General features: G+C 43.3%; 1 protein-coding gene across 6 annotated transcripts in view; it reads right to left on the minus strand.

Moving 5' to 3' along the window:
• The window catches only part of chchd3a (coiled-coil-helix-coiled-coil-helix domain containing 3a), a 68,050-nt gene that overhangs the window by 19,002 nt on the left and 23,358 nt on the right, over positions 1 to 25,690 (minus strand). For 4 of the 6 annotated variants that reach the window (XM_062382795.1, XM_062382794.1, XM_062382796.1 and 1 more), the window contains 3 exons: positions 13,416 to 13,430; positions 12,235 to 12,318; positions 2,780 to 2,850 (listed from right to left, as the gene is read on the minus strand). In XM_062382795.1, coding sequence (XP_062238779.1) covers positions 2,780 to 2,850; positions 12,235 to 12,318; positions 13,416 to 13,430 — 170 coding nt within the window. The remainder of the gene's footprint in view (positions 1 to 2,779; positions 2,851 to 12,234; positions 12,319 to 13,415; positions 13,431 to 25,690) is intronic. The other 2 variants (XM_062382797.1, XM_062382793.1) reach the window with 1 other exon arrangement.

A 25,690-nucleotide genomic window follows, 5' to 3' on the forward strand; every position in this document is an offset into this window, starting at 1 on the left:
AAATCAGCTGCAGAGGGAGAGAGAGCCTCTTTCTGCACACGCACACACATCTGAGAACTCTTATCTGCACCCAGTGTCACAGGGTAAGTGATAAAAGCTTCGGTCTTATTTGTGCATGCCTGTGTCGGACTTACCGTGTTGTTACTTTATCTAATACATGTTGTGTATATTTACCGCAAACGTCTTTTGTCTCGGTCTTTGAAAGCAGGCTGATAGCCTGGAGTTTATGATTCATAGCAACCATTTCAGACGCCAGAGGGGCCTATTTACAGTTTTACCAGTATGTGCTTCAGACAACATTGTTCCAGTCACTGCATTTTTGTGGGGGAAAGTTTTTGAACCATGATATCACAGAAATTCTTTCTTGTATTTATACTGCACTGGCTTTGAGTAGAGAATTTTAGCCTTGTAAAAGTGTGACAGAATGTAATGTGTGTGTGTGTGTGTGTGTGGATGTAATGAGGTCAGAGTGATGCAGTGGTGTTCAGGCCGGGTGAGTTCCATCATCCTCAGAAAACTCAGGTGGGAATACGGAGAACGGCGGCGAACAGCTGTACAGCACACCTACGCAAAGAAAAAAGGAAAAGAAAAACTACACACATACACCAAAACACGGGCTGCACAAAGACACACGCACACCTTCTCTCCCTCGAGTCCCTGCCTCTCGCACTTTAATATATTTCTTTCAACATCGCTAAACAAAATGACAGCACTGTACCACTCGTGCTGAAACCTATTTGTACACTATGTGGATAACCTGTGTATATCACACACCACAAAGAAACCAAATTAACACACAAAGGCAGGACTATTACGGGCACCAGAGATCTTCAAGTTGTCCAAAAGAGCAATACGGGAGTGATTTTCTCATTTCAGTGGAATCCAATCCCCAATACTAGACTAATATTTGTTTCAAACCGAAGCAATTATTTCCCATGTTGACTATTTCAGAGCATCAACTCAGAGAACAAGTATAAGAAAAGCTGCAGCACACCCTGTGCCTTTTTCTAAAAGTCGCCCAAAAAACATGTCTACAGAAGTTATGATCCCCTACAGATGTGGTCCCACACATCCTCTGCTTTACTCTGATAAACCATACGTTCATATCAGCCCTAACACTGATCAATCCCTAGAGTGCTATGGCTTTCATTACAGCTGCGCCGACACGAGCCACAGCGGGGAAATGAAGACATTCTAATAAGAAAGATGTCATCTCCCGCACTTTATAACATTTTCACATTAACATATCAAATGTTAATTCTATCAAGTGTGGATAAGACCTCGCCTTTGCATTCTATCTTCTTTTTTTTTTTTTTTCATCTCTGGGGGACATTTTCCAGCTTTGAGGAAATCAAAAGCCAGTGTGAGACAAAAAATATTTCCTCCCTTTATTCAACAGAGGCCACAGATAGCATCTTATCTCTGTAGGGTATCTGTCACGAGAACGGGCTTTGAGGAAGGGTTCACATTATTATGTTGAAGATATGAGTGCATGCAAACATACACCGTGGCGCATGAACTCGCACACGTAAACAAAGACGGGTCCAACACACCCTGTTAAATCCAATTAACCTCCTGCTCCGATCCCCACAATGCATCCCTGCTCCTGTCTTGTAAGACCAGACCTTCCCGCCATTTCATTAGTGCACGCTCACACACATGCACGGATAGCTGCAGTCACAAGCCCGCTAATGCACACCATAATCCAATCCACCAATCGCTGCTCTCCGCGCAAAGGCCAGTGTCACATGACTGCCCGCGCGTTAGCCCAACATTTGCTCTCAGTTAGCGCCGTCATTTGGCACTAATGTTATTCCATGTTGTTTTTTTTCTTCTTTAATTCGATTTGGAAAAGTCTCAGCTCCGGCTTCCACCAGTCTCGAGCTCAACCCCCGGTGGACTGGGCTAATCACTTTCCAGCATTTCTGAGGGAGACAATGATCCCAGTGTTAGCGCTGGCTAATGACAAGCTAACACAATTAGCCTAGCCTCCCTGGAGGAGAGCTCAGAGCCAGGGCCCATTCTTGCCCCACCTCCTGCAGGCTCCTCATCCACTTTCCCTACATTACTATGGAGCCTAATGGCCTCTTATTAAGAAGACAGATGGAACACGGATGGGGAGGGATTCTGCACCTTCTTGAGTTACATATATGTGTCGGATGTGTGCTACATCAGTGACCACTCGGATGTTTAATTCTTTGTTTTTATGGGGTGGCGGCACGATTGGTAGAACTTGCAATTTAAATCATAAGAGGAAAAGCTGGTGTAGAACTTGTTTCTGCAGCACAGAGGTAATCTTTAGTGTCTTGATATGGAAAGACCATGATGTAACTGCTACAATTGATTTAATAATCCAAGGTCTGGTTGAAGATAAAGATTTACACAATAGAAGACACTCCTGTAAGAGTGAAATAATAAAAGAGCACGAGAAAAGCCCTGTTATTATATCATGCAATCTGGCTTATCAGCATCCTCAACATCAGCTAATGGGCCGGGCTAATGTGGTTCTGATTGAAAGGCGTAGGTTAGAATGTGGCTGACATAATTCAATAGTGGACCCAGCGGTCAGTCCACATGGATTTCTAATCTTTTGTGTAAATAGAGCTTTTAACTTTATCTTTCTCCGTGAAGCGATGCACATGAAGCCTCCTGAGATCACAAACCTGATGTGTGTGACATTAGGATTTCTGTATAAATAAGAAAAACTTAACATAAGGACAGAATATCAAAAGTCAGATTGATCTAAAGTCTTCATCTACCTTGGATCACTTGAACTTACTTGAACTTGGCGTTCACTTGGTCGGCAGCTTTGTGGTAGTTCTCGGTGGTGACCTTGTAGAACTGAGCGCTCTGCAGAGAGAGACAAAAAGACAGAGAAACTTGTGAGTGAGAGAAATACATGGAAATGTGATTGTATCTCTTAAGTGTTCATCATCTCAGTTTGAAGCTATTAAGACCAAAAGAAAAGGTTTCAGGAGAAGGACACTTTAACAGTTTAACTCCTAAAATGTGAAGCCACAGCGTCTCGATCGCCACCTGATGGCTCACTTCAGTATTGGTCAAACATCCAGTTGTTCATGTTAATAGAAGGGACATGAACCAAACTAACCAGGGCAAGTACACATTAAAAATGTTTTTCTCAAAGATGGTTTCGACATTCTAGGTTGCTCTTGTAACATCATTCCCTGATCACAATTCTGCAGACTCTGGTTCCAAATGTGCAAGATACCAGAATTCGAATCAGGGATATCTGAGCTTCTGGATAGTAGGACGAAGAGGGGGGGGGTGCGTCGTTCATCTATATTTACAGTCTTTGTTTTAGTCCTTTCTAAAAAAGCAGCCAGGCTGAGACAGCCCTTCCTTATCTAACATCACTTAAACTTCATTAAAAATGTGATTGACAGGGATATTAAGGCCAGAGGTCTATTACCAGTTAGATTTACGGTCAATAACATGGAGGAGTATGTAGGTTGGAAGATTTCTTCCCTTTCCATGTCATTTTGAGCGTGTGTGCACACACTACATGTTTTTCTCTTGGTGTAAGGGTGTGAATTATTGGCATTTGTGTTGTGTTGTGTGTGTGCGTGTGTGTTTGCGTGTGTGTGTGTGTGCATGTGCATTTGTGCTTATCCCTTCACAAAAATGACTGCTGTAATAACGGGCAGTAATCCTGTAGGGTCAGAGTGTGACTAGTCAACAGCACACAGAGCAGCGGTCATAATCCCCAGGTGACCCATAGTAAATGAAGCCATAGCAGGACCACTCAGCCTGAATTACCTCCTCAAACACAGCCGTATAACCCAGCTCTTATGCCATTTATACTACTCCGGGAAGATCTGTTTGGCAGCCCTCTGTGGCTGCTATGCACATTTATGATCATACGGTGAGAGGTTGTAAAGAGTGATGGATAGCTTGATTGAGTCGTGTGAGGTTTGATCCGGGGACAAAACGAGCAGAATGTAAATCGCTGGCAACGTCTCCCGATAAAGAAGATATGGATAAAAATAATTATTTGACGTTCTATGAAATCAGTCAAATTAGAAGTTTTGTGCCGTTGCCTGTGGGGTTGTTGGGCGACACAATCAACTCAGCACTGCGTAACGCAATGCATGATATTATTGATATATATTATTTTGCATGAATGATATATCTACAGTAGAAATGGGATGAATGTAAGCTTCTTGGTCCCATCTGCCCCGACTTAACCTCCTCGCAGGGAAGACATTTATCATAGTTCAGAGAAGATCAATAGGAATGAACTGCACTGCTGAAAAGATCAATAGTTATGTGTTGTAGGGCTAAAAGAAGATGGGACATGACAATGCTGACAAAAGGTCTGAGACGGATTTGAGTGTGCTTCATTTGAATGGACGCTTCTACACAAGGTAGGATTTAGAATCCCTTAATTTGTCACACTCTGCAGTCACGAAGGTCATTCGAAAATACTGTACTTTATTATCAACATGGAAACTGTTCTTTATGATAATACACAGATATATTTCTAAATAGTATAAACATCAGAAATATGTGATATCTGTTTGACCGGAAAAAAGAGCGATTTAGCGAACGTGCCCTGGGCTCTTGCTACACCTCTTCTACAGAAACACTTTGTATCCTTCTGTTGTTTTATCACTCACGAGATGCCTTCAGTCCAAGTGTCAAATTTAATTGAGTGGAAATGATTGATGTCTATGTAACGTCTCGTGTCCCATGAGTAAAAATTAGATCATGAAATCCAAGAAACCTACATTTCCTTGTATGCTCAGGCATGAATTTGATTTGCAGAGAGGGGTGTATGCGACTGCCAGAATTATTGCTTTGTTGTTCTTGGAAGATATGGACATTGAAAAACATGGTTAAAAACAATAAATTGTAAAGGGGGTCTGAATAGTCTGCCGGCCCACAACAGGCGTCCCTCAGGCAGACATTAGTTTGTATGTAAAACACGGTGAAAAAGCATTTCCAAAGTTGAAGAGTTAACTTGTAAGCTCATGCTTTATCAGTGCCCTCTTGGCCTCAAATCAAGGGGTTTTCAGTGCAGACAAAGAAACTGTCAAGAGCTAAGAAAAGGGATTTAAAGAGAAGCTTATTCACAGATAGAAAAAAAAGACTAAAAGGAGATTTCGGGGGGCTACTAAAGAGGCGAGAATAAGACTTCTCCTGGGTGCCGAGGTTGAGGCATTGGACGAGAAAGAGGGAGACGGGATTGGATGGGTTCAGGTCTCTGTCTGGAATACTAAGCATGAGGTAATAATACCTGCCTAAATGGCAGAGCTGGCACTAATCAACACACTAATCCACCTGGGAGGACAAAAGGCCACGTGTGACCATGATTGCAGGGCCACTTACAACACACGTACACACAAACAAACAACTTACACACACAGCATGGGTGGACATGTTGCCAAAGGCGCCTACGGTTACCGCGGTGGCTAGATGTGTAGATATAAACAGCGGCACACAGACCACCACTAGGCAGAGAATTGGGTAATTTGTGTAATTACTGAGTGGCCTCAAATTGTGATTTCCTGCAGTTGGCCCAACTGATTTTCAGAGTAGCCCTGACCCTTTATTAGCCTTTAGAATTTATTGTCCTTGAGAAGAAGGTTGAAAACCTTTATCCCTTGACCAAATTTTTTTTCCCAAAAAGGAATAAGAGTAGTAAAATACAACCTTGATATAAGTCTAGGAGAAAGATGTTTTTCATCAGTGCAGGGTAATTCTTCGTCAATGGATAAACAGCTGTGATGCTACTGAAACAAGGTACGGTGAATATCCCTGTGTGCAATCAAGTATTCACCATCTCTTGACTACAACTGTGTTTCTGTTTATTTTCATCCCATTTACTCAATTTGCTTTCCACTAGCTCTTTAGCTCGTTGGGAGCCAAACAAAATGCTGGCGGGGGGGGGGGGGTGTCATAGACAAATTAAGTCATTACTGCTAATGCACTGCAGCGATATGGAGAAGATAGAAGCTGCATCCGCGCACAGGCTTCAGCTCAATTTAGAGAATAGGATGCAATTTTTTTTAAAGAATAAAACAAATAATTCCCCGTACTGATGGCTTCTCTCTCTTATCTGCTGGTGAGCAGGAGGGCCGGAACGGGGAGAAACCCCACCATGGCAAACATCATGGTACTGCGGAGCGAGAGAAAATTAGACTTCTGCCGTGTGACTCACTGCAACTTGCTCATAGGGGAGGAAAGAGGCTGGTAAACTGTTATTGAGTTCATCATGCAGACGCAGAATTGAGTAAGCACTTCAAGCTTTTTGCCTTGAGGGGCATGACATCATGCTCGGGTGGAGATGCACAGATAGGAGAGCCAGGACTGTCAGTAATTGCCATGAACACTTTAACTCCTAAAAGGACCATATCTGGAGGCCAAAGGTAACTAAATGTGCTGACCACCTCTAACCGCGTGCTCACAAGCAACTCGAGGCAAATATTGGAGGGTTAAAAGTTCAAAAATTAGCTCTTTTGTCAGCCTTATAATCTGTATCTTGTTTGTGCTGCTATCGCTCAGACGCTGAGCTTAATGCAAAGAAACAATCTTGTAAGCCTTGTGGTCCGGGCTAGCTTGCTATCACCTACGTCTGTACTGCTGGCACATTGGCTGTTGGGTGCTAACAGTCAAAAATGGTTGTGCAGTCAAATTCATGCAAATTGATGAAGCAATGAACAAAGCAAATAAGAGGAAATCACGGATCTTTCCAAAATGTGGGGACTATTCTTGACGTTAATATGACCATTTGTAATGTGTTTTTTTTAATCACTTATCCTGCAAACAACTTGTTCTGACTAATAAGTGAAGACATTCACCATTTTAGCCTGTGGAGCATTTCTATGCTACGTCGTTGTGACCAAATCAACAAATACACAAAAACTACTGACCACTTTAGTGTAAGAGAGAAATTCTCTTTGTGATCTCTTCAAACACAGCAAAACAAGAGTATTATGCATTATGATTTTAACACACGACAAGGAGCAAGAATGCCCTCAAGTCTCCCCAAATAGAGTCGGAGAGGGAAAAGATTGAGAGGGATACTGAGAAGACGAGACAGGGGGAGAGATGAAGATACCATGTCAGAGGCACGGACAGAGATCGAGAGATACAAGCCATTGCTTTTTCTTTTTTAAAGCTCTTCCCCTTGTATTTCTTCCTTTCAGAGTGCTGTGGAACTTTTGCTATGAGATGGCAATTGCTGCTGTGATTGTCCTCCATGGGAGAGCAGAAAAATCCAATTTCATCGATATACAAGGCGAAAGAAAGACAGGAAAAAAAGAGAAGAAAATCCCGTCAGAAAAAAAATGAAATTGAGGCATGGAGGAGGAGGAGAAAAAGAAAAAAAAAAAGCACCACTTGAGTGAAGAAAGCAGGAGGAGGAAAAAAAAGGGAGAGATAGAGAGAGACAGATGTGGTAGTAAGGGAAGGGGGGGGGGGGGGTGGAATGAGACGTGATCAGGAGAAAAAAGAAAAAGAAAACATAGGCGAGTTGATTGTTAAATATGAGATTGTTTTACAGCGGGGCAGGTATTGAGTGAAAATGTAATAAATATATAGATATTGTTTTCAGGGGCTATTTGCTAGCGGTGGCCCCAAAGAGCGGCAGCAGCACCGGCAGCAGGCTGAGCTGTCTGGGAGCCTGGTGATGGCCTGTCACTGGAAGCCCCTCTGATGAATGGCCGTGTTGGATTGGAACAGACGTGTAATATATATCAGACTTATATTCTCTCTCTCTCTCCCCTTCTCTCTCTCTCTCTCACACTCTCTCTTTTGGTTTCTCGGCCTGTTTGTGGTGGTGTGTGGGAGAAACCTGAGGCGAGAGAGGGAGGGCGAGTGACGGGAGATGATATTAAACTGAAGGTACAAACTGCAGTCGAAATAAAACTTCTGCTTCTGACACAAAGAACAAATCTAGAGGTTTACAGCCAAAACAGGGAAGCAGGGTTGGAGTTTGTTGAGTGTTGTGTGGACCAACATTGATTTTGAAGATGAGATAACACGACAGCTCCCCTGAAGTGAGGCCAATTTGCCTTGATCATCCCTTGGTGGCTGGCTGGAGCATAAGACATAAACCCAAACTCCTCCATGTTAGTTGATGGGACATGGACCAAAGCAAAAATTTAAAAAACGTCATGTCCATTATTCTCAAAGATAATATGTTCAAGTGTTCTTTGATGTTTAGTGCTATAAGAACGGGCTGAGACATCATGAGATGGCCAATCGATTTGCTTGATACAAAGATCTAAAAGAAGAGCAACTTCTTTGAAAGATGGCCGCAACCGTATCTCGGACATTTTGGCTTCACTTTTGTACCACATGAGGAAGTAGAGACATGTCATCGTTCTTACTATGGTGCGGACCGGTTCGAGGAACCACTGCTTTGTTCACCACCCTCCAATACACACACATCACTCATGTCGTATAAAAAGATTCTGTGTCACACATTCTTCATGTTCTTCCCCAAAGTTACACACGTTTAGGTATTTACTTTATGTTCGCTCATAAAAGTTTTATTATGTGAACGTAACTCATTTCTACTCCCACACTGCAGAGCATGGTGTGCCACGACAACCACACACAAGAACAGTTCCTTTTGTGTAATACACACATGTCATCAGAGCTTTAAAAAATTGACATAATTGATTAATCTGTTAATTATTGTGGTATCGTTTCATTAGTGTCAGAAGACAGGGAAATAAATGGCCCTGTCAACTTCCCAGATATTAAGGTAGCATCTTCAGTAGTCTTGTCCATCTAAGCATTTAGAACACAAGATATTTAAGTTTGATTGATTTCAACCAATAAATCATCTACTTTTCACTCTTAAGAATCAAAAACCATTGAAAATTGGAATTATTTCTTGACTGTATATACTGTTAATATCCACTTGAAACCCATCGCCTTTATTTATAGAAAAACCTGTTAAATTATCCATATAATATTTTTTCAGGCCTCCTCTGCATTGTCAAGTTCTATATAATTGCTTGTAATTGTGTTTTCTTTTTATGTACAGTTATATATAATACAGTTAAGCTATAAAATATATAAATATTAAGCCTCAATAACTTTTTCTTTGGGGTTTGATAACAACATCTAGGAATCACTGCCATTTGTTTGAAACATTTATATCAGTCCCCAAATATCCATATTGTTCGGGCTGCAGCACTTTAAGTTCTATTGTTGCTCATCTGTGTTTCTCTGTCTGTTGTAATTGTATCTTCTTGTAAATTGTTCTCTGTGCTGTCTTTACGTATCGAGCGCCTTCCGCTGGTATCAATGTAATTAACCAAACAGGAATTACTGAGAACAAAACAAAAAGGGATGTTGTTGTCGGGTTTCCGCTGGGTGAGGCAAACAGGGGAGTGAACAGAGGCTGGACTGGGAGCCAAATGGGGAACTGTGGCCAGAAAAAGGAGAGTTGTTAACATAGTCCCGGCAAACTGCAGCCTCCTATGGATTCCCAAGCCGCTTTCCACACAGATAGGCGACATGCAATATGCCCACAATTGATCCTCAATTACACACAGGATCAAACACCGTCACACAAAACGAACATGTGGTCCCCGCGCCTGTTGTGGTTTGTCTCCGCGGGGCCATACATCTCGTGGAGTCATTTGCAAAATGAAATGATGTGGTTGTGTGCAGGGATTGGTGATAAAGTGCTTTGGAAATGTAATAACTTCATTATTTCATTCTTGTGCATAAATAAATCAGTGTGCATTCTTTGTACTCACATTTATTTTGTTACTCTTCACTATCGTTTCTCTCTACCTTTTCTTTACCACCCTCTCTTATTCTTTATCATTCAGTTGACATTATGTCTTTTTATCGCTCTTCTTTCTTTCTTCTTTTACTTTAGTCTTTTTGCTCTAATCCTTCATTACTCACTCACCAATGTCACTTTATCAGAATTCCTTCTCTAAACCTTCTCAGGTCAAATCCTTTTTATATGTCTCCACCTGTCCAAGTCTCCCTTTTTTTCCCTTTAGCCTCTACCCTCCTTTCAGTATCTCTTTCCTTGGTGTTTTTCCATCTCTCTCTTTCCTCCCCCTCTCTCTCAATCTCTTGTGTCTCTGAGGTGTGAAGGTGATTAGTTGACACTTTGATCCAAGGAACATTGACCAGCGGCCAACACGGCTGATGGATGGCCGGAGCCTTGAGTCGATAACGCCTGCGTTTGTTGGGACTCATCACTTGGACCATCGGCTTTCACATTTGCTCCAATACAGTGGAGATACACAGTCCGGAGATGGAACAAGCTGAGAAAGGGAAACAGAAGCTCAAACAGTGGAGCTGGATCAGCGGAAGTGCAAGTGCGACAAAGGCAGCATGTCTCCATCATCATGTTATCTCAGCTGTATTCTGCCAAAACACAAACCTACAAAAGGACACAGACATGATTTCTTTGCAAATGATTCATCGATTCATTTATACCTAATTTCCCTCTGACGTCAGTAAATGGCTTCCTCTTCTCTCTGCTGCCCAAGTTGTACAGACCAGTGCATTTGCAATTACTGACCGAGGTCCACTACCACTCAATACCCACTGGCTTAAGAACTCATCCTCAGTGATGGAGGGAAACATTGCAAGCTTGATTGACTCAAAGGGGGAATGTCTTTTGCAAAATGGGAGCTAACAAAATCTACAGTGAAAATAAAAAACAAGCGTATACGTATATTTAGAGCCATCAGAGGCTAGATTATGAGAGTGATTACGTCATTGTGGCAGGACTTGGCCGTCCCATTTTCTCCTTCATATCTGGCCAATAAATGCGTCGCTCTATGACGGATGAGGGCTCCAACAGATTCACTGGGCTTCAGTGACAAACTATTTTTCAACAGCAACCGTGGAGACGTGCACAGCTTGAGTTTGAGGCATCAAGCAAATGAACAGCTAACGATACGCATGTAAAAAAAACAAAAACAAGGGGCATTACAAACTTTCATGGTGTGTCCAACTCCAGCCCTGTTGCTTGCAGAAAGAAAAAACAATAGAGTAAGGCGGTGGTGATGCTGATCAGGGAAAGCATCTGTAGACCAGACGGTCCGAGCCACAGCTCACATCTTCACCAAGAGGGTTTTTTGGGTTTAAAAAAAACACAGAGGTCCTTCAGAGGACAAAGTGCCCACTGAGGATGGGATGTTGTGCAACTGTTGTTTTCGTGTGTGCCTCTAAGAATAAGAATGCACCAGTGTCTTGATCATGACTGTGTGACATTTCCATTTGGCTTTCACCCACCGTAAAGGGCATTTGACTTTTTGCCCTCTCCATAGGGGACAAAACTCCTTCCCAGCATGAAAGTGTCATTTCAAGCACATTAAACAGGGCATTGTATCCTTCCTGAGACACGCCTGTGATTTGAGAGCAGCGTGAGGGCAACATTTTTTAACACACGTTAACTGGGCCTTTGACCCAGGTCCCCGTGCCTCGCAGGCATGTCTCACTGGGACCAGCAAGGAGCTGCCACTTGAAGGGGGATAAGCAGGGCGGCTGACCCTTGTCCCTGTAGAAGGACACTGGTTTGACAATGAGATTCGGGGGTAGTGCCATTTTCAGGGACAGGAAGACGCATGCAGAGATGAATGAGATTTGACCTATTATCCTTCAGATAGAAGAATGGAAAAAGAGACAATCCCGAAAGGCACAAGTGAGGGAGAGAGAGAGAGAGAGAGAGAGAGAGAGAGAGAAAGGGATACACCACGCTTGGAAAAGCATGCAGAGCTTAAGTAAAGGGATGATAACAAAAACAGTGGGGCAGCAGGATGAGGAGAAAGAAGAAATGTGACCGTGTTTGGGCTGAGCCCCATTAGGAGCAAGCCTACTGGGTATGATGGCTGAACTGGGTGCACTGGTCCCTGCGTGTCGGCGACTGCATGTATCTTGTTGAAAGCAGCACTGATGCTTGATGAGTGTACCAAGCAGGGTTTAGTTATTTTACTTACTGTGCTCGTACCGGCATCACAACATTGTTAAGATCACCACCCTGTCATGTGGTATAGATTTCATGGTTTACCATCCCAGTCAATGAAACAAGTTTCTAAAAAAAATCAATGAAGGTGTGATTTTCCATTTTTCTTTGAGCTACACTAAGTGAAGGCTTATCAATGCTATACTGATTAAATGTGACGGCATTGAAAATAAATCATCATTGTCAAAAGAATCAAACATCATCCCTTCATTCTGCAGTGAGCGGTAGAGCTACTGTGTATGCGTCAAACATCTTCTTACCCTCTCCTCCAGCCGCGCCACCTGCTCTCTGTAGAAAACATCCTGCTTCTTCAAATCCGCTTCTCTGGCCTCCAGCTGCTTGGCCTAAACACACATACACACACATACAAAGAAGACAATGAAAATAACATTACTTATGTGCCCAGTGGAGCATTACCAATTCTAACAAAACCAATCAGAATATAAATACACACAAGAGAATCGCAAAATAGAGATGTGGTGCACGTTTCTGCTCAATCTCTTGAAAAAAAAAAACATACTCCGGAGTGTCCATGCGTGTGAGACTGATCATGGCTCGGCAGCCACTGTATGAGCGTCTTTGTCCCCTTGTGCTCAATCTTCGGCCGAACCACTATAAAGCCAAGAGGATAACATCAGTCCTCCGTGCGAACGTGCACCACGGTCTGGCATATATATTTAGCTAGCCTGTACCTATCGCCACTGTCCTCCACTCGACTATGACCTTCACTAGACGTACGCCTGACTCTCTGGGTGATATACAGGACAGATAAGACCTGGATGTATCTGCTGCCAGACGGGGGGAAAAGCCACAAACACTTTTACACTTCCATAGAGGGCCGGTGACACAATGGAGTCCACATATTTTGAATTGTTGAATTACTTTTAATCATCATTTGCAATAATTTAAAACTGGTTTCTGTTAAATTATTTACATTACACTTTAATGTTTAGTTGAAAAAGACCTTTACTGACTTAAAGAATCCCTTTGGTTAAAGGCATCAGCTAAATGATATGTAATGTAATGTATTATTTCTGGTGACCGCTGGCAAGGGTAGCAAAGTTAACTAGTTGAGTCAACTAATCACACCAATCCCTTGCAGTGACTGTCTCATCCTCATTGGTGTTGGCTGCCTGAGCTAAGTTTTGTTATACGTTTTATTCACACTCCTATTTTTAGTCAAAAATGCAAGTGAAACGCTCCCGCTGTCGAGCCCTGTAAATCTTCAGAAACAAGCCGGAGTTGTCATCTCATCTATAATTCTACAAAGCATTTGGAACAAGGATCACATAAATATGGAGCCGCTGAAATACCTGCTGGGAGGAAATATGTAAGATGTCAAGGTAGCTGAAAGGGAAGAGAAATCCTTGACTCGATCGCGCCAAAAAACAGTGAAAGAGAACTGTAGATTCTCGGTGAAGGTAAAGGCCTCTAGACTTACCTTCAATCCAATCTCCTGAATGAGGGGAGCGTTGAGAGAAAACAGGAGAAAGACAGGAAGACAGAGAGAGAAAAAAGTGTGAAGAGGCACTGATTCATCCATGAACTTCTTCAAAGTGGCATTTGGAAAGGTTTAGTATTCAGAGGCTAAGGGTGACTGGCTGCCACAGTGTTCTGCTTGAATACTCGCACACTTCATCCTCTCCATCTTCTCACTCACTGGCTTATACACACACACACACACATGCACACACTCAATCCACCATACTATAGAAGGCATGGAGATAGAACTTTGAAGTCATTGCTTTCTACAGGGCACTATAGGATGTAGGAGAGAGAATTTGAAAAAACGTTTAAAGGGGGAAAAGGAATTTGCATTACCGTGCTCGATCTCTACTGACAGTGATAACCATCTGTGTTCGCCTGCTCAACCCACTCAATACAACAGCGCCGCTCGACGCACACTGATGAGCAGCGGCCAGAGTCACTGAGGGGCCGTCCTCGCACGGGATGATTGGGGGGGGAGTTTCAAAGTCAAGGGGATGTTCTGAGCTCACGTACTACACACAAGACAGAAACCTACCAACACCGCGCACACACCCCTACACACTGTGTGATCTAAAGAGCCAGATAAGACGGGGAAAAACACCTCTGCACCTTATCACATTCACAACGACACACACACAATGCCACACCATGACAGAGTTGCTGCCGTCTCTACAGCCCTCAGAACAACCTAACATTAGCCGGTCTTGTTGACGCGGTCACACAACCGTCTGCCTCACGAGTCTGAAGTGATACTCTGTGGCTGCCGGCGTTATACAAAAAGAGAACGCTGCATGGACTTCATGACAGAATCTATTCGACTTAAACCTCGATAAATGACAGCGCCGGCTGGATGTGGGCTGAAGTACACACTTTAAAGTATGCCACATGCAGAGCGGAAGCGGGCACTAGTGTGACCTTTAAATATGTTATCAATTCCGAGAGTGCAATCAGGTCTTCAAGGATGGAGTGGCAAAGTTTTGGACAGGGCTAGATTACATTGGCTGAGGTGCCAAAAAGCTGCCTCCCACCAACGGCTCAACTTGGAGAGGAAGAGAGGAGGGGGTGATGGGATGGAGGAGAGGACTGGCAGGGGGTCGTGTCCTGTCACAAGTGTGTCCAAATTCAATGTTACGCCGATAGGTGGTGACCGCTGAGTTTAACTCGACAGAGAGAGACAAAAGATACAAACACAAACAACAGCTGAGACGCTGTTCTGAGAGGCACACATCATCACACACACACACACAAACACACACACATTCACACCAGCCAGAGCAGCTGTACCCACAGAGAGCGGGTGGAGAGATAAATGTGTGCTGAGGGCGAGACTAAAGGGGTCATTAAAAGAAGAGAGGTGGTGACAGAAATGTGTACCCAGGGATTTTGCTCACTTTTGTGCGTCGGTGTGTGTGTGTGTGTAACCGTGCATGTGTTCAATTTCCATGCGAGCAGGTTGGCCCACCTCTCCGACTGCGCACACAGGCCCAGACTCACACTACGTCAGGATTACTTCCGACTGATTAACCCCATTCAGCCGACTTTAGAGATAATCTAATCATACTAAAGGCCAAACAATGGGACAGACTTCACCACTGCCCATGCACCTTTTGTCCCCCAAATGAAGAGGCGGTTGCGGGTGGAGGAGGAGAGCTCTGGGATAAGGGCTGGAGGGGGGAATGAAAGTGAACTTGAGAGTGGGGGGAAAGGAGAGATAAGAGACAAAGAGGAGTGGACAATGGAAGGAGATTTATCAAGAGAGGTGTCAAAAGCGGAGAGCTGGCTGTTGGATGGGACACGGAGCTCGGATGAGAGGAAATGATCATAAAGTTCAGAAAAGATGGGAGAAGTTAGGAAGAAGAGAAAGAGAAAGAAAAAAAGGGAACACCTGATGCTTTCCTCCAAGACAAAGATAAACTTCGGTTGCTTCAGAATTACTGCCAATCACACATTAAAAACAAGTTTTCCTTATTTTAAGAGCAATGCTCAAACTTTGCAAATCCAGAAGATGATGTTATTCATTCAGGCTGACTCACTTTATTTAATTCAGCCTCTTGCGCCGCCTAATTTTCCTGTGCAGCCACCCTTAACAAAGAGGAAGAAGAAAAAAATACCAAAGTAAAACTACAAACAAGCACAACAATACCTCCCCACATGCTGCTATTTGTAGCCAGGGAAACCGCATTAACACCAACAGCAAACTTTCACTTTCCCCCTGCTTGTAGCCGTTGGCCCCCTGGTCTATTAGTAAGTACAGTAGCGCAATAGCTGAGGGTGACAGCCGGCTCGGAGTGAGACCGTGGTGGTCAGATTAAGCGGATCGTTTAGGCGAGGTGAACGCCTCTGTGAATATCAATTAGCCAGCCGCTGAATAATTAAGGACAGCCATGTTTTTTAATTAGCCGACTGCCGCAGTTTGAGCTGGGAGCAGGGGCCGGGAGTAAGAGGCGGAGGAGAGGAGGGGAGGAGGGGGAGGGAGGAAAACAGGTGGATTTTGCTGCGTCAGGCCCCCCCCCACGCACACGGGCTGTTCCCTCACTGATTTGCACAATTTCGTTCACATCTGCTTTTCTTAGTTAAGAGTGTTCTCTGACACTAGGGTCTGTTATTATTCAAATCATAAGAGTAAAATCCCTCCTGACCGGTGATGAGATGTCTTAGGGCAACTGCATGTACCTTTAGATATGTGAAGAATAAAGTTACATCATATTACCCGTTTTTCAAGAGACACTGGAGACAAAACTCAAACAAAACACAGTTAAACTGAGTGCTGATCGCTGTCCTCCGTGGACAGAGCATAATATGTCCTCTGAGTGTGGAAGTTATATATTAATGCTGTGAGGATATGAAGTACAATCAACTGTCAGTCGATCAGTGCACACGAGGTGATAACAAGCTTAATTAATTAGTTTAGACATTTTTGTGGCAAACCATCTTAAAACCCATCCAAGTTTAAAATGTCTATGAGTTGAAAGCAGTTAAACTCTTATCTTAAATAGTTTTACTTTACTAACTCCTATAGGCAAAAAGGTGAATTACTGGGGCATTTATTTAAAAGGGTTTTGCTTCCCTCTATCATTCACCTACTTGTTACAACTCCGATATCTATTCAAACCACCTTGACCTGTAGGCTGAGAACAATCATTTTAATCAATTGTATCTGTAGAATTCAATAGGTTTACAGAATAGGCTTCTTCTAAGAGCATAAATTTAGGCTAGACACCACTATATTCCATTTTGTTTAGGATAAAAAAATCTGATTATGACTATAACCGTAGCAATTCTGTACATTTTACATTTTTCATTTCACGCCTCACTGATGGAGACCTCTGCGTTGTGATATAATGAGGTGACTCACTGTTACACTGTATGCTCCCTACACGTTTTCAAATCATGCTTTATGAAAACAATCTTGCGAGATGCAATGATCGATAGAGCACAAATCAGATCTCATCACATTAACCAACAGCACCTCATCCACAGCCTTGGTCTCTTTTGTCTTCGGCCTGCCGCCATCAGCTCGGCCCTGATTCACCCCTGTGACAAGTAGCCTCATAATCAATGCTCCCGCGCACCATCCGCATGAGAGCTGCAGCACGGTGGGTCAGACTCACTCACCAGGGCCCATCTATCACAGACCCCGCACGACAGGGTCCTGTGACAAACTAATACTGAAGCCGCGGGTCTTGGGTCCTGCTTGCTCCAGCGGGCAGGGATGGGGGTCAAAGGGCAGCGCAATGCGACTGTGCTCCGGTGTTAATTGGCACGGCGGAGGTGTAGGTGGCTTGTGGGAGGTTAGATATGGAGGGAGGGAAGGGCAGGGATGTTCACGGGGTAGGGAAGATAAAAGCGAGGGAGAGAGCCGGGTCAATGTGTGGATGGAATATGGATGACAAGATAGTTGGAAGGAGGATTTTTGGACAGTTCTTGGATGAGCTGTCATATCAAGCTCGGTGGTAGGAGAATATTTTAAAAGGCCGATGTCTCGTCTGATGAAAAACAAGACGTAGACACACATCCCACCTGGCACACACTTTAACTGCCTCTAAAAACACTGCAGCACTATCTTTAAAAGCTATCACTGGCAGATCAAATCTAAGATGGAGTGTAAAATGATATAACCTAAGTCAGACCTTACTGGCAGTGCTACGCATTACCCTTAAGAGTCACTAATAAAACATAACTCTTGGTAGCAGCAGCTGTAAAACTCCACTGGAAACTATTCACTCTGGCTAGTTAATTAGCATCATGGGGTTTTACTGAGCAGCAATAACACTTAGCTACAAGGCAAGGTATTAGTCTCCGTGGGAAGTGGTAGGGTTATGGGCGATGTAATCATGTCAGATATAGTGCGGTCAGTTAATGGGCTTAACCTTGACTGATAGCACTAAAGGACGAACAAACTGTGAGCACTTATTCACATACTGACTGGCTCACTATTGAAATGTGTTCCACAGCTGAGCCACAAAGTTCAGCTTGTATCCAGTGTTATTGGAAGTACACTATAAAAAAGAATATTATTATTATTACACATCTGAATCGTGACACAGGTTGTACACTCTGAATAAAGACCTTTCTGTTTTGTAAAGGCCAGAGGTGCTAGAATAAACTTGCTTATCTTGCCTGATGACGTCTGCCAATCATACAGCTGTGGTTGTTTTCACACAGTCTCTCCTTGAAGAAATTCAAGGTGGTGCACTGCTTTATTGTTTACACACATAAAACTGACTGACGTAGCTGGAAAGAGGAATGAAATATCTCGCTGGAGAGAGGTTCGAATCAATCATACTTTTTTAATCCTGCACCGCAAGCTAAGCGCTTCATATAGGCATTATCCGTGTCGGACTGATTGAGCTAAAAGAAGCAGTCTGTCCACCTCCAATCCCAGAGAGATGTTGGGGAGGTGTTGTTTGAAACACCCATAATCTTTGAGGCAGACTTAGCTGCATGTAAGATCAAACAAAACAAAACAAAACCAAGACAGAACATTGTACGAGACCTGATTTGTCTTCTGATCATGAAACCATTTTACAGATTATGTTTCAGTTACCTATCACTGTGTGTCTTCTAAATCTCGTAGCAATTCTGTTATGGTTGAAGTTTGGTTAGAGAGTTCACTTTTTGAAGGTAAGGCCACCAAAAGAGCAATGCATAGCATGGGGATATAGAGAATGAGTCTGACTCAATTGTAAGCATCTTAGATCAAGTCTTAATATAAACCAAAGCAACCTCTTCTTCAGCAGAGCAGGCATTGGAGTGAAAAGAAGCAGTTTTATCATCAATCATTAAAAACAAGCTAGCATTGGGCAAGAATGAATTAGTTACCTTCAGTCTACATTGCTGAAAATATTAGCCTATTGTCCATTTTGTATTTCTTTGATATTTCAGCCTCTATTGGGAATAGGGTATAACCAGTGAAACTAGGAGTTTTTGACAATCCTCATATCAGCACTATTTTTAAAACATCAGTCAATTGACTTGCCCCTTGACAAAGTTAAGCATTGGCCATCTTGATAGAAAAAGGCAAGAACGATACAGGCTTCAGACAGATTGACTCTCCCAGGGGATCTCTTAGCACAGTGAGTAATGACCAGTGACCTGGTGGGTCAAAGAGCTGACCTACCCAGGACAGGGACCAAGGGGCCAGGAGGTGTAGGTAGTGAGCGTGGGTGTCTTGTGCATGTATCTTAACTGCTGCCTAGTTAAGGGCGTGTTGAAAAGAAACGTCCGGGTGGAGTCTTTAGCTTATTGACTGAGAACAAGGGTCAAGAGAGGGCTTGATCTTAACCAGCTGCCCTTAATGATGCCGAGTCAGCAACTGTCAACCATCACACATACATTTACATCTCCTCTGCATTTCTCCTAAATCTGTAGTTGTTTAAAAAGTACACATTTATTTCACAGGTTCCAATGAATACAAGCTTCACTCCGAAAATGCTTCCTTTAAGATCCTTTAAAAACATGGTAAAAGCTAGGAAAGAAATGAACCTCCAGTGAAAACAAATGGGAGCAGTGAGCCCACAAAGGTTGAAATCCTGGTAGGAACATGAAAAATCACTTTCCTTTCTACTCCCAGACACTTAAGGCCCCTCAGCCTTTGTTTGAGACACCACCTCCACCACTTCACTGCCAGCACCTTCACTGAGGGACGGCAACAACATCTGCTGGCTCAGGGATTGATTAATTGGCTGATCAGGCGCCCACGGTGTAAACTGATTGATTGATCATCTTGCGGTAGGAGCTGCCTTTATCTGGAGCCCTGGGGAGTGAACCTCTGGAGGTCCCCAGTCATCTGTCATGTCCAACACACAGGGGGAAGACGAAGAGGCAGATGAAGAGCTGTGGGTTCATTACCGAGACGCGGGGGGCATGTATGGAAGAAGTCTTAGCCAAGATGGGAACGGGGGGCATGCCAAGAGAACAATGGGAACATACGGACAAAGAAGCAGAGGATGTAAAGAAAGGAGAAGATGCTATGCAGAGAGAGATGAAGGAAGGATAGTGAGCCAAGCCATCAGCAGTTGTAAGGCAACAAGAAAGAAGAATAAAGGAGGAATAAACAAATGATAGAAGCCAGAGAGAATCAAATACTTTTCAGGGTTTGCTTAGGGCACATAACCCATTTAAAATCCTGCTACATCCTGGTTAAAAAAGCGAGAAGGTGGCAGATGAAAACAAGTGTGGAGAATGCTGGTATGCATTCAGTCAGACACACAAATGTAGGCGGAAAATTCCTTTGCTTGACGGCAAAGGACACAGTGAACGACCCGAGAGCGGAGAGCGGCATATTGCCTTTGGACAACCGATGTCCCTGGGGGGGAAGTGAATCAGAGAGAGAAAGCTGGTGGAGCAGGGATGAGAGCACGAACAACCTCTGGCAGAGAGAAGGTGAGAGGAAAGTAGAAGGGGGGGACAACGGGAGAAGACATGCAGGGAGAAACGCTGACAACCTCAGGGTAGGTAGCTGACATTGGACTATGGACACACTCAAGCTGCATGTGACTGACCCCTCTGTGTGGAAGCATGTGGATCTTTACCTGAATCAGGGCTCATGTTTAAGAGCAGCCTAGTATTTGTATAAGTAACCAAATCCTTAAGGGAATATGGCTTTGGGCCTACTGTATATTTCTCAGAGCATGTTTGTGTGTGCTCATGCTGTGTAATTAATATTCATTCAATCCAGCAGCAGGTGGTCTTCCAAGGCTTGATGAAGCTAGGCGGGGGCTAGAGTCCGTCTTCGGCTTCTGTCTATCAAGCCAACGGCAGCAGACTCAGGGTCACCTTTAAGGCCTTGCTCCTATCCGGCATTAACATGCATGTAGTGTGAGCCAATCAAAAGTTGACAGCTCGAAATACATAGGTTCACATCTGGTCGGCGGTTTGGCTCCACATGCGTCTGGAGGGATTTATGATCAGATGCCACTTGCTGACTTAATATGCAAATACATATACATTAAACATACAAAGGTACATCATGTGTATTTGCAAAAAGTTGTTTTTAGTGTGTTTGAAGATGACAGATGGGGGTATATAGTAAATATGTGGGTTCTGTTACATGTGACTGGACAACCCGAGACCTTGATGTCAGGTCTGTACAGGGCCAAACTACTAACCTCATTGGCTGAACAAGGCCTGTTCCTTTTCTTTATCCAGCATTAAACTTTAAAAAAGGAATGGACAGAAAACAGCCATTCTGTTGCTGAGTTTCTAACCTTGTATGAAAACTGCTTTGTGGATAAATAGCTTTTATTTCTCTCTTTCCATTCACCTCTGTATTTCCTTATCGTTTCTCCTCTCTCTATTCGCTCAATGTTTCTCTATCCCATCCGCTTTTTCTGCTGTTCACAGCCCTCTTGACTCCTCTCCCCTCCTCTTTGTTCCCTCTATATGTTTAAGTTCTTTCCATCGTTCAATCAAAATGTCCCCCTCTAGCACCATTAGCTGAGCCGACTGTTCACTTCCACAGCACCTCATTAATACCACTCTCCTGTCAGAGCCAAGAGGGAAAACACGGAGAAAGACCAAGGAAAGAGGAAGGGATGAGCGTGAAAGCGGAATATACCTGTCATATTAAACACCCAACGTATTTACTGTATGGAACCACACACACACACACACACCCACGCACAATTCTGCTGCAAAGTTAACTCTTGACACTTGCTTTTCTAACCTACGGACTAAAATAAGTTTCTGAGTGAAATAGAAGGAAAACAACACAAATTCCCAGTAAGACTAAAGGCTGCAAACATAATTCCACTCTCAGCCATAGTGAAACTGGGAAGAGTCTGGTTTGTTAGGTATTTATGAATGCAGTTATGACCTAATATAACTTGAAACAATATGCACGTGTAGACATCACTAATAAAAAGACAGTCACAGCATATCCGTGCTTATTTACCATTTCTAAACCGGAAAACCCTATTGGGATTTGTTAACATTTGCTAGGATCCACTCTCAAACTCACTAAAATGACCAGAGAGAGAGAGGTGCTCATAAAATGATGGTTAGACACTTGCTGCATATGTCTTTAGTTGCAACAACAGATTTTAAACTCCTATCTACACTAATACAGGAAGATGTTAAAACACTTTTTTATACCTTAGAAAATGTGCAGATCTCAAACTTTCTTTTGTGTAGCATGTACTGAAAAGTCTCTGTTTAATTTGTTGTCATTCATAAATGTCAAATGAATCAATCGCTCAGACAATGGCGGAACCCCCCCCGCAAATTAAAAAACTTGTAATCAGCTTTCCACAATGTTAAGAACAAATGAGGATGAACACATACATAAATACATACACAGCCCAGTGAGGCTGAGGCAGTAAATTGATTGTACGCGCTCTCTCGTCAGAAAGAGGCTTCCGTGACACCGGTATCCATCCATCAATCGAGTGCTGCCGTATCCCGGCCCCACCGCTGGCAGCTCGCGGTGCCAATTAGCTGACAGGGTGAGGGCCCGGCGCAGAGTGCCAGCCAGGGGGCTCTGCCAATTACAGCCAGCCCTCCCGTCTAACTCTTACACTGGCACAGTGTGTGGGCACCGCAGCCTTGGCGGGGGTGAGGTAACGGCCAGGGATATGTAAAGGACGGTTGAACGGACACCCTCCAGAGTCAAGAGTCGGGGAATTAGAAAGGTAGGAGAGAGAATAACAGCGAGAGAGAAAAAGGAAAGAATTGACACATGTATACAGAACACTGTCAGTGAGGGAGGGGGGGGGGGGGGGAATCGAAAAGGCAGTGGTGCAGACGGAATATCTGCTCATTTAAACTGACCTCTTACAGAACACAAACATCTGATTATTCTGAATCCTCGGAGAAAACAGTTAGCATTTCCAAAAAGTTTCAGGATATCAGGACAAACAGTGGAAGTTATTTGGTTTCAGATGGTGCCTCGTAAAATGTATTAATATCCACAGTGACTGATCACAACGTAATTACTTCATTTGTGAACAGCTAAATACTCGAGTAATGACTTTCTCAAGTGCTGGAAACAATTAAGCATCTGACAGGAAACAGGTACAGCGGCTTGTTGACTGCCAATGCAACGTCCCTGTGTTGCAGACAAATCGTTATAAGCTGGAGGAACAACATCATTCCGCTTCGTACATTCTGCTGCTCCTACTCCTTCAAGGGTCCCTCAGCGTTTTAGGTCCAAACCCGTAATCTTTACCACATCACCCCAACCCCTGCTTTAATCCATCGGCACAGCAACAGCCCCTGAAACGTCACTTTTAAATTCATATTAATCAAACAGACTGACAGCTCTCGCAAATCCAGTTACACAAGGCATTGCAGGGGTTACTCCTACAACAGCTCAGAGAACTGTAGCCAGAGATAGGATGCAATTTGTCCTTGGCGAGCTGAGCAAATCCAAAATATATGTAAATCACAGTGTACCACTAGCTCCCTTTATCTCATTCAAATGTAAAAAGAAACGAGGACCTTTTCTTCCTCCAATCTCCCTTATACTCTGTGATGTGGAGAGAAAAGTAATAAGTTTAGAGGGGAAGGAAATACAGTTTTCCTTTTTTTTTCTAAATACCATCCACAGGCACCAATTCAAAACCCAGCAAGTCTCCTTTAATACCTGGGAAATTAAATTGTCGGCCCATTATCAGCCAGGTCTAGTCATCTGTATCTAAAATGCACCCGCCCGCAACTCAAGTACACAAGAATTGCCATAAAAAAAAAAAAAAGCAGGACATATGCTGGAGACAGTTTTCAGAGGGGAGGCAGGGAGACGAGTGGCAGGGCGAGCAGAGGGGGAGAGTGTGTGGGGGGAGCTTGTAGCATTAAAAATGTTAAGCTTTACCCAAAGTCATTTTCAAGCCAGCCAAGCATCAAATGGAACAGAGTATATATACGCTGATTTTCTCCGGGAGCCCTGACGGGATGGACATGCTGTTTGTGTCTGTGTAAGGAGCAAACAAACGCTCTCGGTATGCTGCGTAATTCCTCGCTGTGAAAGCAGGGGATGGAGGAAGAATCACGGAAAATCACATTAGCGACTGGTATGCATGTGTGTGTGTGTGTCTGTATATATGTGTTTGTGTGTATGTAGGAGAGAGAGAAAGAGGTAAACATGCAGACAGAGCGAGCAACAAAAGCAACTTTGTGAAAAAGTGATAAACATGAACTAACACTTGACTGCAGCATAATAAAACCCAATTCAGTCTAAAACAAGAGTCCTGGAATAAATCCTACCTTCATGAAGGTTATTATGTTTTATGGAGGTGTTTATTCAACTGTATGATCATTTCGAAGGCTGCTGGTGCATTTCAAGGGTTCTGATTAATTGCGTTGGGTTATACGGAGGAGTTTTACTATTCCACTCCATTTATATCAATGAGGGTATATCAATTAAATCCATCACACAGAAACACCTCTGTATGATGCAAGGTCCCTGCAGCTTAAGGCAACTAGTTGTGGTACTATTTTAAAGAAGTTTTTGTGGGTTCAGCTATTCTGATCCATCCATCCATCATCTCACCACTTATCTTCTAAGGGTCGTGACCGAGCTGGAGCCAATTCTTCCACCAAGCTGGGATTTGAACCTTCCTGCTAGCCACTACATCACTGTTCTCTCCCCCCCCCCACACACACACACACTGTGCCACCCCGTTAAAGTAAATCCGGACGCAATCGGTATATTATCTTAAACATAGATGCTACAAATCACTTTGAGATTTAACACATTTTTGCCTTTGAAAGACTTTTAAAATACCTTTTAATAACAGCTTGTGGACTAAATGCTTTGAAATACTTTTTGAGAGTTAGACATTTGTATAATGTTCACAGCTTCCCTTACTCACAGTGTCAGCTTAAGGTCTCAAATTAGAAAAAAATCGGCCAAAGTAAATGTAAGATCTGAGTGTTTTGGACCAGTTGACAACAGTAGACAAAAGCACCGCCGCCAGGTATAGACCCCACCCAGGCCACTGTTTGGAGCGAGGAAAGATTGATGACTCCGGGTTTGATTGAAAAGTCTGCCTCGGGGGTTAGAGCCTGTGTCTAGGTGAGACGCTGTGGCCGGTGATTGATTGGCCAACTGGACCCGTTTGCCTCCGCGGGGAGCAGTGTTGCTGAAAATCAAAGGAGGGGACGGGCGGAAGTCTATGATTTCATTAAAACACAGATGTGGGGAGTGACAGATGGATGTAGACTGTGAATAAAAGAGTTATGTGACTCGTTCATGCTGTTTGCTCGTATGTCTCTGTCAATTCTTCTTATTTGTCGGTACATAAAGACAACATCACATTTGTAGTGCTCATACGCTGTTGTCTGCTTTGTCTTCCGCCGGTATCCACTTAAGAAATATAGTCCTAATTGATGCTTTTCGTCTCATAAACAATCTAACCTGAATGATCACATGATGGGAAGATGGAGTTTTTTATTGGCTGTCATGCGTGTTGAAGATAAACAACGCAGAGATACATTATCCATTGTTTTATTTTATTTTATTTATTTTATCAAGCTTGACCCTGTTATTTATAGCCTCTGACATCAGCATAAGCAATGAAATGAGAAATACAACTTTCCAAAACATCTACGCCTCATTAAAATGTTAAATATTCAATTAGTGATCGTCCTCGTTATGCTATCTTTCTAAGAGCTGATCATACAATCTGTACATGCTTCTAAACACCATAATACCCATTGTGTGTGTGTGTGTGTATGTGTGTGTGTGTGTGTGTGTGTGTGTGTGTGTGCGTGCGTGCTGCTTTTCCCTGT

The sequence above is a fragment of the Platichthys flesus genome, chromosome 23, assembly GCF_949316205.1.
Source record: "Platichthys flesus chromosome 23, fPlaFle2.1, whole genome shotgun sequence".
Taxonomy (NCBI): Eukaryota; Metazoa; Chordata; class Actinopteri; order Pleuronectiformes; family Pleuronectidae; genus Platichthys; species Platichthys flesus.